The sequence below is a fragment of the Passer montanus genome, unplaced genomic scaffold (assembly GCF_014805655.1).
Source record: "Passer montanus isolate IOZ18808 unplaced genomic scaffold, ASM1480565v1 scaffold72, whole genome shotgun sequence".
In the NCBI taxonomy this organism is placed as follows: Eukaryota; Metazoa; Chordata; class Aves; order Passeriformes; family Passeridae; genus Passer; species Passer montanus.
The window spans coordinates 2345204-2359404 of NW_024372370.1; the positions used below are offsets into that span (position 1 = coordinate 2345204).

General features: G+C 40.3%; 1 protein-coding gene across 5 annotated transcripts in view; it reads right to left on the bottom strand.

The window, feature by feature from the left end:
• FARP1 (FERM, ARH/RhoGEF and pleckstrin domain protein 1) overlaps positions 1–14201 on the bottom strand; it is a 201286-nt gene that overhangs the window by 36354 nt on the left and 150731 nt on the right. For 4 of the 5 annotated variants that reach the window (XM_039730416.1, XM_039730412.1, XM_039730414.1 and 1 more), the window contains exons 10-13: positions 13771–13934; positions 12117–12185; positions 11297–11372; positions 9396–9633 (exon numbers count right to left, since the gene is read on the bottom strand). In XM_039730416.1, the coding sequence (XP_039586350.1) occupies positions 9396–9633; positions 11297–11372; positions 12117–12185; positions 13771–13934 (547 nt within the window). The remainder of the gene's footprint in view (positions 1–9395; positions 9634–11296; positions 11373–12116; positions 12186–13770; positions 13935–14201) is intronic. The other variant, XM_039730415.1, reaches the window with a different exon arrangement.

Below are 14201 nucleotides of genomic sequence, written 5' to 3' on the forward strand. Positions count from 1 at the left end.
CTCTCCAGCTGTGAACCAGGCACAGTCATGCTGCTGAAGAGTTATGGGATAGAGATTCTGCTCTGTTCTCCCTCAATGTAAGGAAAAAAATCCCACTGGCTTCCACAAAAGCTTGAGGGAAACCAGTTCATCAAGCTGCACTTCTCTTCCCCATTACATGAATCAAGCTGGAGCAGTGGATACAGTTTGTTAGTTAGAAAAATAGTTACACAATAACTGTAAATTAATGTACAAACATCCCTGAATGCAGTACCAAAGATTTTGAGGAGGAACAGGAATTAAAAGCAAGCTTGTGAAGAAATCCAATGTCACACATAACCACTAACTCTGCCTGGCTTGAAGAGGAGCCTGAGAAGAAGAAAGGTTCACTTTGACTTCACAGCTGCAAAATGTACGCCCACAGCAGTGAGCAGAATTTGGGAAAATGGTGCACCTTCTCAATGAACCAATTTCCTCATATTTAGGACAAAGCATCAGCCAGCAATTGGACAGAACAATTAAACCAGTGACAGTTTTACAGCAAAATACCAGTTAGAATGAGTAAAAGCCTTCAGGTACAGGTGAAACTAAAAATAATAATAAAAAATTAATTCCATGCATACACAGTTAAATGGCTTGACATGCTTATAGTCTCATCAAGCTTGGAGTTGGTTTAGTAGCCAGCAACCTCTCCAGCTGGTAAAGGTCCATGCTTTATTGGTGTACTGCAGTATTAGACAGCGGTGAGGGTGAAATCAGACAGTAACTGCTGTTGGCCTACATCAGGGTCTACTCACATGTTAAGAACAAAGAGTGAGCATTACAGTCCGGGGAGAATGCAAGGTCACTGGGCATCAGTCCTTTGTCTAGCCTTGATCTCTCCAGACAGAAATGGAGCGACCTACAGAAGGTTTTCCTGTTGTACCCGGGGTTAGGGTTAGTTTGCCTTTGTTTGCCGTTAAACCAACACGACACAGTGCTACAATAGAACTGGAAACCTTCAGCCCCCATGTAAGCTAAAGCCACAGATACTGTCCATTCCACCAAGACACCTCCCCAGCACTGCAGTGATCCTGCTTACGAGCCACCACAGCACACAGCCTGCACTGCTGGGTGCAGCCTTCACTAGGAAATGAAGGGCAATCTGATTGTGCCCAGTGAAGCCCAAATGCCCTGCAAAAAAGAGACCTTTCGCTCCCCTCTTCTCTTTTGCTCCTCAGCATGGTGTGGTTTCTCAACCTGAGAGTCACAACCTGGCGAGGGTTTTCATTAATTCTGAGGCGAGGAGTGCTCCGTGAGGCAGGATCACTGTAACAGGAGGAATCAGGTACTCCAAATACAAAATAGGCATTTCCGCAGTAAAAGGACATTGAGACAGTGCTCCAAACAATGCAAGGAACAGAAGATATACCATGCTTTGAGGATAGACAGAACATTGAAAAGGCTTTTTCTCCCAGAGAGGTACATGCTGACAAAACAGTGCATACAATGAAACAAAAAATGTTTCTCTTTAAAAGGTATTAAACAAATGACAAAAATGAGAATGAAGTCCCCAGCACTGCCAATCTTAAAAATTAATTTTTATTATTGAGATTTATTTTTAAAAAATCTATGCATGTGCACACACAGAAGTCAGGAAAGGGCAGGGTAAGTGAACACTGCCAAGCTTATGTACTTTTGTTAGTGGGCCCAGGTGATTTTTTTAGCAGGAAAAGGGAAATACAAGGATTCAGTTAATCAAATATTTTTAAGTGCCTCATGGAAAAGCAACAGGCATGAGCTCTAACATTCTCTGAACTAAACAGAAAGAACTACCTCTGATCTTGCTGAAAACCATCAAAGGCAAAAGCCTGTTCTCTTCTCAAAACCAGATTTGCAGCATTTTAAAGAAAGCATCTAATCTAATTTTAACAAGCTTGAAAGCTCTCGAATCAGAAAGCATTCATTTTCCTTCAACCTTCCATGCTCAGTCAGTGACAGCTGTATCATTACTGCCTTTAGACTTGATTTTTATCAGTGTCAACTGTAGATTTTTATGGTTCTTAGGGGCCAAAATTTACCCAAAAAAATTCATCAACAAAAATTACATCTTAAAACTACAACCATTTTTAAGCAAACTATTTACCATTATGTCATGCAAATTTTATGATCCTATAGTCTTTACTCCCTTTACTGTAATAACACCACCATTATTTACACACACACTTGTGAAAAACGTGCCTGTGAATACATTGCTCAGCCAGGCACAAAGGATTTCCAGATCTTGTAACATTTAAAAGAAAGTGCTCACTGCTTTTAATAACAAACAACATAAACCAAGCTTATTCTACATGCTCTTTATAGAACACGGAATTAGAACAAAAGACAAAACACTCTGTAAAACTGCTACATGTCACCCAAACTAGGATTTTTGCTCATATGATGCCTTTGATTTTTAACTAGAAATTCTGTATTGAAAAATATCAATGGCACCACACAGCCTAACCACAGGGAGGAACACAGAAGATAACTTTGCTCAGGATGCACATGTTGCACAACAATTATTTCCTTTACAGATAAGTAACTAAGATATGTGCCTTTGTCTAGGCATACTCCAGTAACTATAGAAACTAGAGAAACAGAAGAGGAAAGATTTTGCTGATGTCAGTTTCCTAGGATTTAAATTTCAATCCTTTCTAGAACCTGACAGTACGGGCAAAAATTTTTCCTAACGTAGCTTGACTGAAACCAGAGTCCCCTGCTACTGACATTTGAGAAAAGTTACACACCAGGTGATGGGAGCCTTGGGTCCTCATGATGTTAACACTCTGCATCTGCCACTTACCATCAGAAGACCCACAACCATCACCACCAAGCAGCTGGATTTCTGAGAAAAGGACTCTTCTCCTACCACTTATGTCTGACAGCAGCTAACAAAAGAAAGGCCTACATATTAAAAATCGTTCCAGAAGATTCAATTTCCTTCATATATTTAGGGTTTCTCTTATTATTTTACAGAGAAGAGGATTGACCCCCTAAATGAAGAGGAAAGAGATGAGCTAAAGTATACAGAAGCTGCCTTAAGAAACTACATTATTCAGAGAGAGAGAGACAGAGAGAGAGAGAGAGGGAGAGAGACAGAGAGAGAGAAGCATTATTGGAAGACTAAAAGGGATTTTGGCTTATTTCACTTTATTACATGCTTGGACAGAGAACCTCTTTCCTTCACATTCACTGCTCTTTCCAGCTAGTGACAACCATGCTGCTGAATGACAGGGATTCTCCAGTGATCCACATTTCTGTGCACAAGGCTGGGACACCCAACTTCCTCAAACATGTGTGGAAGTCAGGAAAAACTTGGATTGGTAATTTGTTTTTCGTCATTAGAAGTTAAATTGCAGCAATTAAAATTTCATTCTGAAGTCACCTCTGACAGCAGTCTAACGGCTCATTAAGACAAATGAGATTAGTTAAACAAACACGGAATTTGACAGAATTTATAGGTCAGGCATCCTTTTTTCTGTTAGAGAACTGTTCCAGAAATAACCACAGTTCATGCTAATTACATGTAGATCATACTAATGAGATCTGAATCATCGGCTTAACCAAAACTCAAAATTGGGTCTGCTTCATCAGTTCAACTGATCAACATAATTCTTGCTCTCTGAGTACCCTATCAAACTACAGGGACTTGAAACTCTCAGAAAAAGAGTGGAAAGCACATTATGCCAAAGGCAACTGCAAATAAATAGGGCTAGATTTTTTTTGTGTGCTTAAGATGTTTTTTATTCTTCTCTTTTCCTTGTCTTCCTGGAGTTCCCCAGAAGAAACTTCTAATATTTACAGAGACCCTATGTGTGCTTATCGTGGGACTGAAGAGGACAGAACCTAAAACATCTCTGCTTCTTAGTGAAGAAAAAAAAGGGGCTTTTAAACAGCTTTTAGATCTGTCTCACCCACTCACCATTTGACTTTCTCTGGTCACCACCAAGTACTTGCATGTACAGATAGAGAGGTCAGAACAGGAACTTCTGGCGTGAATGCCCTTGCTTCAGAATGAACAGAGCTGCTTTAACTAATAAAAGCCTCACTGCAAATAAAAACCTGTCCTACAAATATTCAGGGGAGAAAATGCAGGTCCTGAAGCAGTCTGGTCAAGTAATACTGGCCCCATTTAGTGAACTAATTCACAAACCATTTTTTTTTCACTCTTTACTGGGTTCTACTGATTACACTCACCATTACCAATGCTGCTCTGTGGAGAAAATTCTTTCTAGCTTTGCATGCCCTTTAATCTTGAAGAAAACTGATAGAGTGATATGATTTTTCAAACTATTGACATGCAATTCTTTCATTATGCTCATCTACCTATAACTCAGCTCTGTATAGCTCACATAAGGTAAATGAGAATACAGCAAACTCAAAAACTTTCAGTCACATGTTGAAATTTTTTACCTCTGGGAATTTCTCGAGTTTTTCTTTGATATAATCTGTACTCAGTGTGCACCGCAATGGTTAGTAGGATGGTGCCTGTTAAGCAGGCTATGAGCCATGGGTGAAATGGCAGCACCCGGTGCAAATCATCTTTAGAGAACACTTCTCTCTGCCATGCACAAGTAAGTTTGCTAGAGGATATTGACTTAAAACTGAAAAGAGTGCAGTCTAGGCCATTCAGGTAGCAATTATCCAAAGCTCCACACCTGGAATATCCCATGCAGTTCTTGGCTCCTACAACAACTTGCCACTGTCCATCTTTCCTTCATCTATTTATTGACAGATTTAATATCCTGAGTCACTGAGGAGAACTAGATTCTAGGAAATAATACCATGAAAAAAAAATCTAGACGATGCCAAGAGGACATCACAAGTTTCAGCTGCTGCTGAATAGGAGAAACCTTAAAATTGTCTGATATGACCTTTCCACTGCCATTGTAGAGGATGGCTGAATGTGGTTAAGTAGTTGGAATAGCAAAGAATTAATTTAATTAAAAAGAGGGTCTTTTATCCAGAGATTACCTAGATCTGCACATTATTATGGACAAACCCCTAACTGATTTTGCAACTCACCTCCATATTTACCCAACTAGTAAACTAGACAGAGTTGAATTAATCAACCCAACAAGAGGCTTCCTCCCCACCCTCTGGAAAGACTGGAGATGGGTGATTCAGGACTACACAGTTCAGACTGGACATAGCTGCTCAGTCTTGCTGGGAGTGAGCTGCCTCATTTTTGCCAACTGCCTAAGGATATCTGGGCACTTGGTGAGTATGGGACTGGAAGTTCATTATTAACAATAACAATTTTAGACCAGTGAATCAAAAATACCATCAGCCACATTCCAAAGTCTACTGGAATTGGTGGGAGAATCTGTTAGTTACTCTGTCTGTAACTACCTGCTATACTTGAGACAAAGATCACTGCTTAGATCACTGCTGTTGTAGTGTATTCAAACTAATAAATGTTTGCAACAACAAACTAGAACTGACAAGCTCCTCTTACCATGAGCACTTTGTGAGCCAGGACAAGAATTCCTCCATCTCATCTTGTTTGCAGTCTTGCCCTAAAGGTTTCTGCTCTTTTTCTGCAAGGTCCTTTTGATTGTCCCACAGAAACAAATTCCCAAATGAACTCTAAGGGGCCTGATCCTATTTAAAAATATACGTTTAAAACTCCTTTCTCACTTCACCATTCTTGGCAAGGGCTCAGACATGAACCACATGTCTGGTGGAGGAATTTGGCCCACAGACTGCTTTAATTACAACCTTGTCTGCTGATATTAAACGGAGCTTCACTGGCATTAGAATGCTGCAGAAGTAATTAATCCTAAATGAAATTATTTCCTATGTAATTTATAAACTTTACTTCTTTTAACTGGAAGAATTCCATGTGTTAAAACAAACACTACTTCACCACTAAAAGCTGAAAAAATGCCAGAAGACAGAAAACTCCTCATATTGCATTTTTGACGATAATATTGAAGTGGGAAAAGAAAAGCTGTTGAGATACTTTATTAGAAACTAGGCTAACTCCAGCTACCCAGTGGGTCTGTTCTTAAAAAGTTATGAATTTAGCATCTTTGTAGGCATATGAGAGAAGAACCAGGTCTGGAAACATCTGAAAGGATGCAAAATAGCAAAGACTACTTATACAATTTTATATTCATCTGCATCCAAAGTGAATGTGAAATCTGTTCACTTTTTCTAAGTAGCAGAAATGACTACAAATCCTTTAGCTGAAAGTCCATTACTTGAACTCTAATTTTACTGGCTAATGAAGCAATTAATTCACCTGTCCAAACTGCTATTACTTTACTTTATGCCTACTGATACTTTTGCTGCACAGGCAATAAAAAATAAATCAAAAGGAGAGTCATGCACCCACCTCCCCATGCTCACACTATTTGCTGATGTGAGCTTCAACTACTTACATTTCATCTTATATATTGTGAACTTCAAGGCAATTATTTTACAGCTATTCTAAATCCAAAACACAAACCATCCTCTTTTAGAATCATATACAAGCAAGCTTTTCCCTAATTATCAATCTCACTGTTTGTAGACTCATGCCTTTAACTACAGGAATAAATGAGAGTATTCCCTGTCCCCAAAATATCAGTATCTAAAGAGATGCTTTAAATGATTCCTGTTCAAGAATGAGGTATCTAATCTCTAAGAAAACCAACACTTTAAAGTAGTGAGACAGTTGATACTTATATGTACACAAAGATATATTTTACTTTCAAAACAGTTAAGTATATAACAACACATGTCTAACTACTGTAGGTATATTTTTAAATACCCTTCACTCAGATTAAACTCTGTTAAAGTGTGCATAGACCAAGGCATTACAAAAATTAAAAAGACTTCTCATTTAATAATTTTTGTAAAAACAATCTTGAAAAAATTTATATTGTTTAAATTTACAAAGTCCTGTAACTTTTTCATTGGTAATTATGTGAATGGATTAATCATTGCTACATGCATGAACTGCATGATGCAGATCACTGGGAGTGACCTGCAGTTCAGTCAATGCTGCTGTTCGTCAGTTACAATTCTGGGATTTATCTTCATTCTTAGACAAGAAAAATATATAAAAGTTAAAAATAAGGCCAATTATAAAGAGCACATCTTGTCTCCCAGCTCTAGTAACTGTAGAACAGTTGCCATACAGAGGACCTTTCATCTTGATTTTCTTACTTTACTTGGAGAAACTAACATCAGATTTTATTAGGATACCTTAATTCTCAATTCTTTTAGCCTGTGAAAAGCAAGTATACACAGAATTATTCTCTTTGTCCTTCTGTGCATATCCACTCTATGGATAGAACAGAAGACCATCACCCTGGAGCACAGTTACTCCTATCATTCTCTTGTCAGGGGATGAAAAATTTCTGAGGTGGCACTACTAAAAAAGTAGCCTATGACAGAGTAATTGGATCCTGCACAGATAAAGATTTTTTGTGATCAAAGCAAAAAATAAAACAGTCACCATCTCCAAACCACCCACCACAAAACTTAGATGTCTCTATAATAATTTCACTGAAAGTATAAGCAATTAAAAATTTCTTGCAATATATCTCTATATTTAACTGATAAAGGATAGAAAGGATTGCCTTGCAAGTAATATTCATATCACTCTTCATTAGAGCTGTTTTGATCAAAGCTTTTTTCACTTGAATTGTATCTTTTATCCTATTCTTTTTCTTGCCCAAGGAAGAGTTTGGCATTTCAAAATCTCCATCACCAAATCACCCTGTTTAACCCACTGAAGAAAAAGACAATACTGTAATTCTATACATGCCTGATTTGTACCCTCAGTTCATCAGATTATAAAATTAGTTATGAAGAAGAGCAGACCAGACACATTCTTGCTATGAAAAAAAATTTCCAGCATATTTCAAGATTTCAACAAGTCCTGGTCTTGAATATCAAGCTGCCTGCATTTGGCTGCAAGTTATTTTTTTTTCTCCTAACTCTGTTGAGGCACTCATAAGTTGCTCTCCTTATATGGAGAGAAAAAGATTGTAACAGACATATAAAAGAGCACAATGTACCTACTTGATTTGATTGTTTGTTTTGTCAAAATAACTAGTCAAATATCAAAGCAGCTACAACATAGACCTAAAACAAGACTTCACACAAAGAAGAGGAGAGTGTATAAAGTCTTACAGAGGTACCTAAATCAGTAATAATTTTCCTCTCCTCCTGCCTTTCAGAGGAGATGCAAACTGTTAAGCATCACTGAGACTTATTATTGTGTTCTAGCATCCTTCCCTCTGGCTGGCCTGTACAACAATGATGTCTGAAATAGCCCATGCACCTGAAATTATCACCAGCCACTCATCATGAGCCCCAGGAGATGCAACCACACCACTGAGCAGCCACAGTATCCCCTGGTCTCACACACGCTGGTGCCTAGCAGCTGAAGACCTGCAAACCATCTTCATCACTGAGGCCGACAGACACATCCTCCTCTACCTCCTCATCAAGCTGAAGGCTTCCAAAGGAGTACTTATTTCTAGGCATGGGAGAGGAGCTCAGCACAACGGGGTTTCCAAACACCAGGGGGTGAGTGAAGGGATTAATGACTTCTGAGTCAGAATCACTGGATTCCGTCCCACTGCTGGTGGAGCCCTCCATCATCTGGATGGCAGCCATGTGATCCATCATGCCACTGGCACGCAGTGACTGCATCACCGGGCTCTGCTTTGACTGTGCCCCAGCTGGAATACCATTGGCCATCATTTTGCCTTCTGGAGAAGACATCTTAGCCACCCCACCTCCTCTGCAGTATCTCTCTGATCTATACTCCTGCGCAGGGGTTGAGGATATCTGGCTTAGGATAAACGGATCTGTGACTGACTTATTGCAGAGATTATGGGTTTTCTGTGCATGAGGCCGTGGAGAGCCTGGAGAATATCTGCAATACCCATGGCAGTTAGTGGCATGGCTGTCCTCCTCGCCAGTCCTCGCCCTGCAGTCGTGCCCATTTTCTGAGACATAACCCTGAGAGCCAGTTCTGCTCAGGCTCATGTTAGGGCTGGACTCTTTGCTGCTGGGAGGCAATGGAGAGGCCAGCGGACTACGGCTTCCCGGCCCCCTAAACATTTCATCAACCAGAGAGCTATGCCTTGGCATCCTGGGGCTTCCCCCAGTGTAGAAGGAGAGATTAGCTGTGTTATCATCAAGGTACTCTTCAGAGAGATACTGGGAAGACTTTAGAGAAGCTGAGGAGTCCCTATATCTAGTTCTATTGCGATTTTCATCTCTGTAGTGAATATAGGCACCACTGGTCAAATCACCCTCATAATTGTCATTTGTTTGGGAATATGACCGGGTTATTTGTCCTCTGAGGAGATCATACTCGCTATCTACATCACTGCAGTCAATGAAAGGAATGGAGGTGCTGCTGCCATGAGCAGCCCTGGAAGCTGGACCTGTGCTTGGCTGCTGTGATTGAGGTCTGTTCTGCTGCATCTTATCCTTAGCAGGCTCCTCTTCTTCCTCCACTGCTGAGACCACTGCTCCATCCACCTTTCTGCCTTCCTTTGGACTCTTCTTCAAGGAAGGGCTCTTGTGCTGTCCAGTGTCTTCTGTGGAAGATTTCAACTCCTTCCCTTGCCGGCAGCTCTGCACTGCTGCAGCATCATTGCTGTCTCCATAGGCTCTAGCAGTCTGGAAAGATAGAGGGAAGGCAAAGGGGAGACAAAGGGAAGGACAAAAGGGGAGGGAGGGTGGGAGGGAAGAGGTTTGAGAGGGATGGGAGCCAGAGGGAAAAGGCTGCATGTAATTATGCACAAGAATTTCGCATCTGCAGCAACACAGGAGTCTCTTGGAAAGAAAAGTGGTAACCCAAGCCTTAAAACAAATTAGAATTAAAAAAAAACCAAACAAACAAAAAAACCCCAAAAACCAAAGAGGTTTCTGATCTGGAAGAACAGAAAAAAATCCCATAGGCTAAACAAGGGAAGAGAAGGTACACTATGCAGTGATAATGTAAAAAGGGTATTTTAGGTGTTTCCAAGCTGTAAGGCAGCCACTAACACTCTAAAAACACCAACCTGTGCACACTACTCTGAGAAGCTGGAGGAAAAGATATAAACATAAAACAAATTCTGCACAACATACTTAGATACATTAAAAAAGTGATGTGTGGGCTTTTGAGCACCCTATATTCACTCCCTGGAGCATGGTTGCCACTGGTTCATAGGCTGGCTTTTCTGCAGACATCTGCCCAGCAGCCATGCTCCATCTACCTGAGCTTGTCTCAGCAACATTAAAATGCTACAAGCTATTTGAAATGGGCTCCATCTATTACAAAATTCTCTGAAGTTCCTAAATTTGCAGAAAGGAGAGAGCCTGTGAATATCAAAAGGAAATGATGCATAGAAGGTGAAGATTCAGGTGGCATTCTTAAATGCGTTAACCTAGAAGCTTGCTCCTGACATTTTAAGCTCTACCTAACATGAGGTTATGTGATAAAGGTTCACCTCCACAGACAAGCACAGAAAACACTGGCAAGTGGAGAAACCACAACAACCAAGTCAGGGAAATGAAGCCTCCAGACCTGTCTCCTCTGGAGGCTGTCCCTGGAGAGCCGTCAGCCCCTATGTTTGGTGTGTTTGGGATGCCAGCAACTGGAGAAACCAGAGCCATAGAGTGGAAGAGGGTGAGGCCACTGGCACTGTCTGTGCTTGTGGGAGTGCTCTTTTCTTTGTTTACACGTGTGGCAATGTGCTCATGTGCTATATGTGTGCATTCATGTGGGTATTTACAGTGAATACATGCTCAGCCTTGCTGGGACCTGGGAACTTGCAGCTGCTGCAGCCTCACCACTGCTGGGCTTTTGGACTTGTGAGCTCCCAGCAGGAGATAAACACATATGGTATCTACCAGAGCTAATGGCTTAGAAGGCCAGAGGTGCAATTTTTCTGAGGAAATAATTGTTCTCTTACCTGGTTAATACCTGGTTAACACTAACCTAACACCTTGAAATGGGCAACCAAGACCTCTCAGCAAAGCAATTACGCTTTCCCCAGGTGTAATAGTTACAACCAAGAACCCTGGCAGCAACACTGAGGGTTGCAATTTTTCAGATGGTCATTAGTACTGCTCAGACAAGCTCACTATTTATATGTGTCTGGTTGTCTGTAAGCAATGCTGTTTCACTCAGCAGAACCTAAAGCTTATGACACCCAGGGCTCCTTAGCTCCCAGCTAAGTGGTAAGCAAGCAGAAAACTATGCTCCTAGGGCTTTAAAACAGCAATAAGTGGAGGGTAATCTAACAAGAAATGTTTAAAAGGATTTCATTTCCAGGGTTTCATCAACATCACTGACTTGTTTTGGCACCTCTGTATGCTGTTCTGAAGGCTGTGCAGTCAGACTCCTGATGGAATGAATCTTGCTGTGTTTCCTGGAGATAAAAGGAAAATCACATAAAGAGCTATTTCAGGGTTTTTTTCCCTACAAACAGGAATCAAGAGACATGCTTTTAAAACAAAAGCTTTGAATAACAGCTTTCATAAAATTTTGCTCCAAAACAGATTAACATTCCTCCTTTCTGTAAAATTTTAATGTGCTATGTGTTGCAAACATACCACTGTAAGAAAAAGGAGAAGCACTGAAGCAAAAATGGTCTATCAGGTAAGCATGAATCATAAGCAATGAAGTATTGTCATGGTCTTTGTGGCATTTTGGCCAATTACTTTCAGCTCACCATGAGCATGATGAGTTCAGACAGAACTGCTTGAGCAAGCTAGAAGACTTTCAGTTTCCCTGGAGACCTCTCCCTTGAGTTTGGCTGTACTTTTTCTTACGTTCAGTTTTACTCTGAGCTGAATATGCCTGTTCACACACATTAACCACATCCCAACAAAGAGGGTGCAAATCAAATTGGGAGAAAGTTACCTGTGATAGCAGGATGTTCATTGCTGAAAAACAGATTGAAGACTACTGATTTTAAGTGAACTATAAGTTATGAAACTTTTGCCAAAACATGCAGGACCATGGGAAATTACACATTTGATAAACAGTCAAACCAGCAGAGAAGGAATTTTCTTCCTTGGACCAGTGCCAGGATCTCAGAATATAAATAACTGGAAATCATGACTTTTCTTGGATTATAATATATTGGGATAATAAATTTATTTCCTCTCACCTTTCAAACTGCACTTTTTTGTGCCCTCCTTCCTTAACATAGTCAAGAACTTGCTTCTGAGTCCGACCACTGGAAGAAAGTCAGAGTTAAAGTACTTAATACAATATACCACCTGGTCATCATAACCTTGTGTTTGGCTTGCATATTAAGTCACAGCAACCAGAAAAATATTTGTCACTACCAGCAGAAACTCATGTTAAGATCATACAGGAGGGGACCTGGTCAGATACACACATTTTACCATTCTGCACATTACTTGTCTCTTTTTTTTTGCTATGGAGCTACTTTTTGATGCCATTTCAGAACTGCTTCAATTCACTTTGTGGGCCCTATAGGGTACTACGTTACTGGGAAGTCACTACAATGGAAAGTGAAGCAGGGGTTAAGCTTTCCTTTCATGAATTAATATATTCTTGAATCCTTTTTAGTCAAATAGCAGCCTTATCTGATATTAGTAAACCCTGGAAATAAGATGAAACCCCTGACATCTCCTTCATTCTTTGGTTGCTACTATAAAACACACATTTTCTGCAGAGATTTAGGCTGGAAATCCCTTTCCACCCTTCTGCTACAGGGTGCAAAGTAGTGAGGAAGCCCAGTGCTGTCTATTGTGCAAAGCTATAAACTCCAAAGCAAACTGAAAGCAGCACAGGAAACCCACACCTCAAGAATGCGCTCAACTGAGCCAAATTCTTCCAATTCATTGAAGGCTTTCAGGGCCTGGAAAAGGTTACTGAATGTAGTAATACAGATCACAGTGAGTCGAGGATGTAGCCAAAACCTGCTTTTCACAGCCTGAGGTAAGTTGAATGCACCTACAGTTTTCTATTTACTTCAGGCAGAAACATAACGAGTTATAGTTTGTTTACCCAACGTAAGTCCTTCCATCTTAATTTATTTTGCAGGCAGCAAACAAAGTGGAAAGAGAGTCAGAATGGCTATATATGCACTCTGTTGTGCAAGGCATCTAGACTGCATCATTCATCTCAGCAAAGAGCATTTCTGGCTGTACAGCTTGTATCAGCTTCACAAACAAAATAAACTGTATGAATAAAAGGATTTCCCCCTGGCATACACAATGCAATATCTACAATGATGCTTCTGCCAGTGCAGTGAAAAAAAAACAACCCTAAAACAATAACCCAACTATTGAAAGCTTTCCTACAGGCCTAACAATATCACAGGTATACCTGGTCTCAACAGAGGTGGTCATCTCACGTAAATCATTTGTGAGCATAAAGCCAATGCTTTTAACTACACAAATATGGGTTTATCACACGGACATGCAACAAACCCTACACTGGTACATAGGAAAGACCCCATCCTAGGAGCAGAGGATTCAAAGGATCCCCAAAAATTGCTAGCCAGTGTTGCTTAGGACACAGGTGAATTTTCTTGTGGAAAACCAGCTGGACCCTATATACTTTATAGCTTCTCTCCAGAAAGCTACTTTTCAACAGCTACTACAGAATTAATGCAGGGTTTTCCCCTAGAGTGTTCTTTGCACTATTCTGGCAGAGAAGATGCAATGGAAAATATGAAGGAGCAAACTACAATGTAAAAAAGGTGAACTTAAAATAACACGTTTAATCCTAGACCATTATGGATGTGATTTTGAAATGGAGAGGCAACAAAGGTGGAAAGAATGTCTTACCTGAACCTAAATGAAGAACCTCTAGAAAAAAGAACAGGTTTAGGCTTTGGTTTAGGTTCCTCAAAAAGCCTGAAAAAGGCATGATGCTCCACACAGATCTTCCAGAAAGACTTGCAAAAATCTCGACTGGCCATAAGGAATTCCAGGGTGTCCTGGAATGAACTCTGAAAATTGGGATAGTATTTGCAATGTAAGCTGGGCAGCAACATAGATTAGAGAAATGCATTGACAAATCAGGTGCTATGCTAAAAAAAAGAAAAAAGAAAAAAAACCCAAAAGTTTCTTCCCAACTTACTGGCTTTCAGGCTTAACAGGCCCTATCCTTCTAACATTGAGACACTGCTGGTCTGCCTGTCAGTATCAAAGCTATTGCTCAAACTCCTTTCATTGACAAATATGACAGAGATAAAGCAGTGGTTTGAATGTTAATG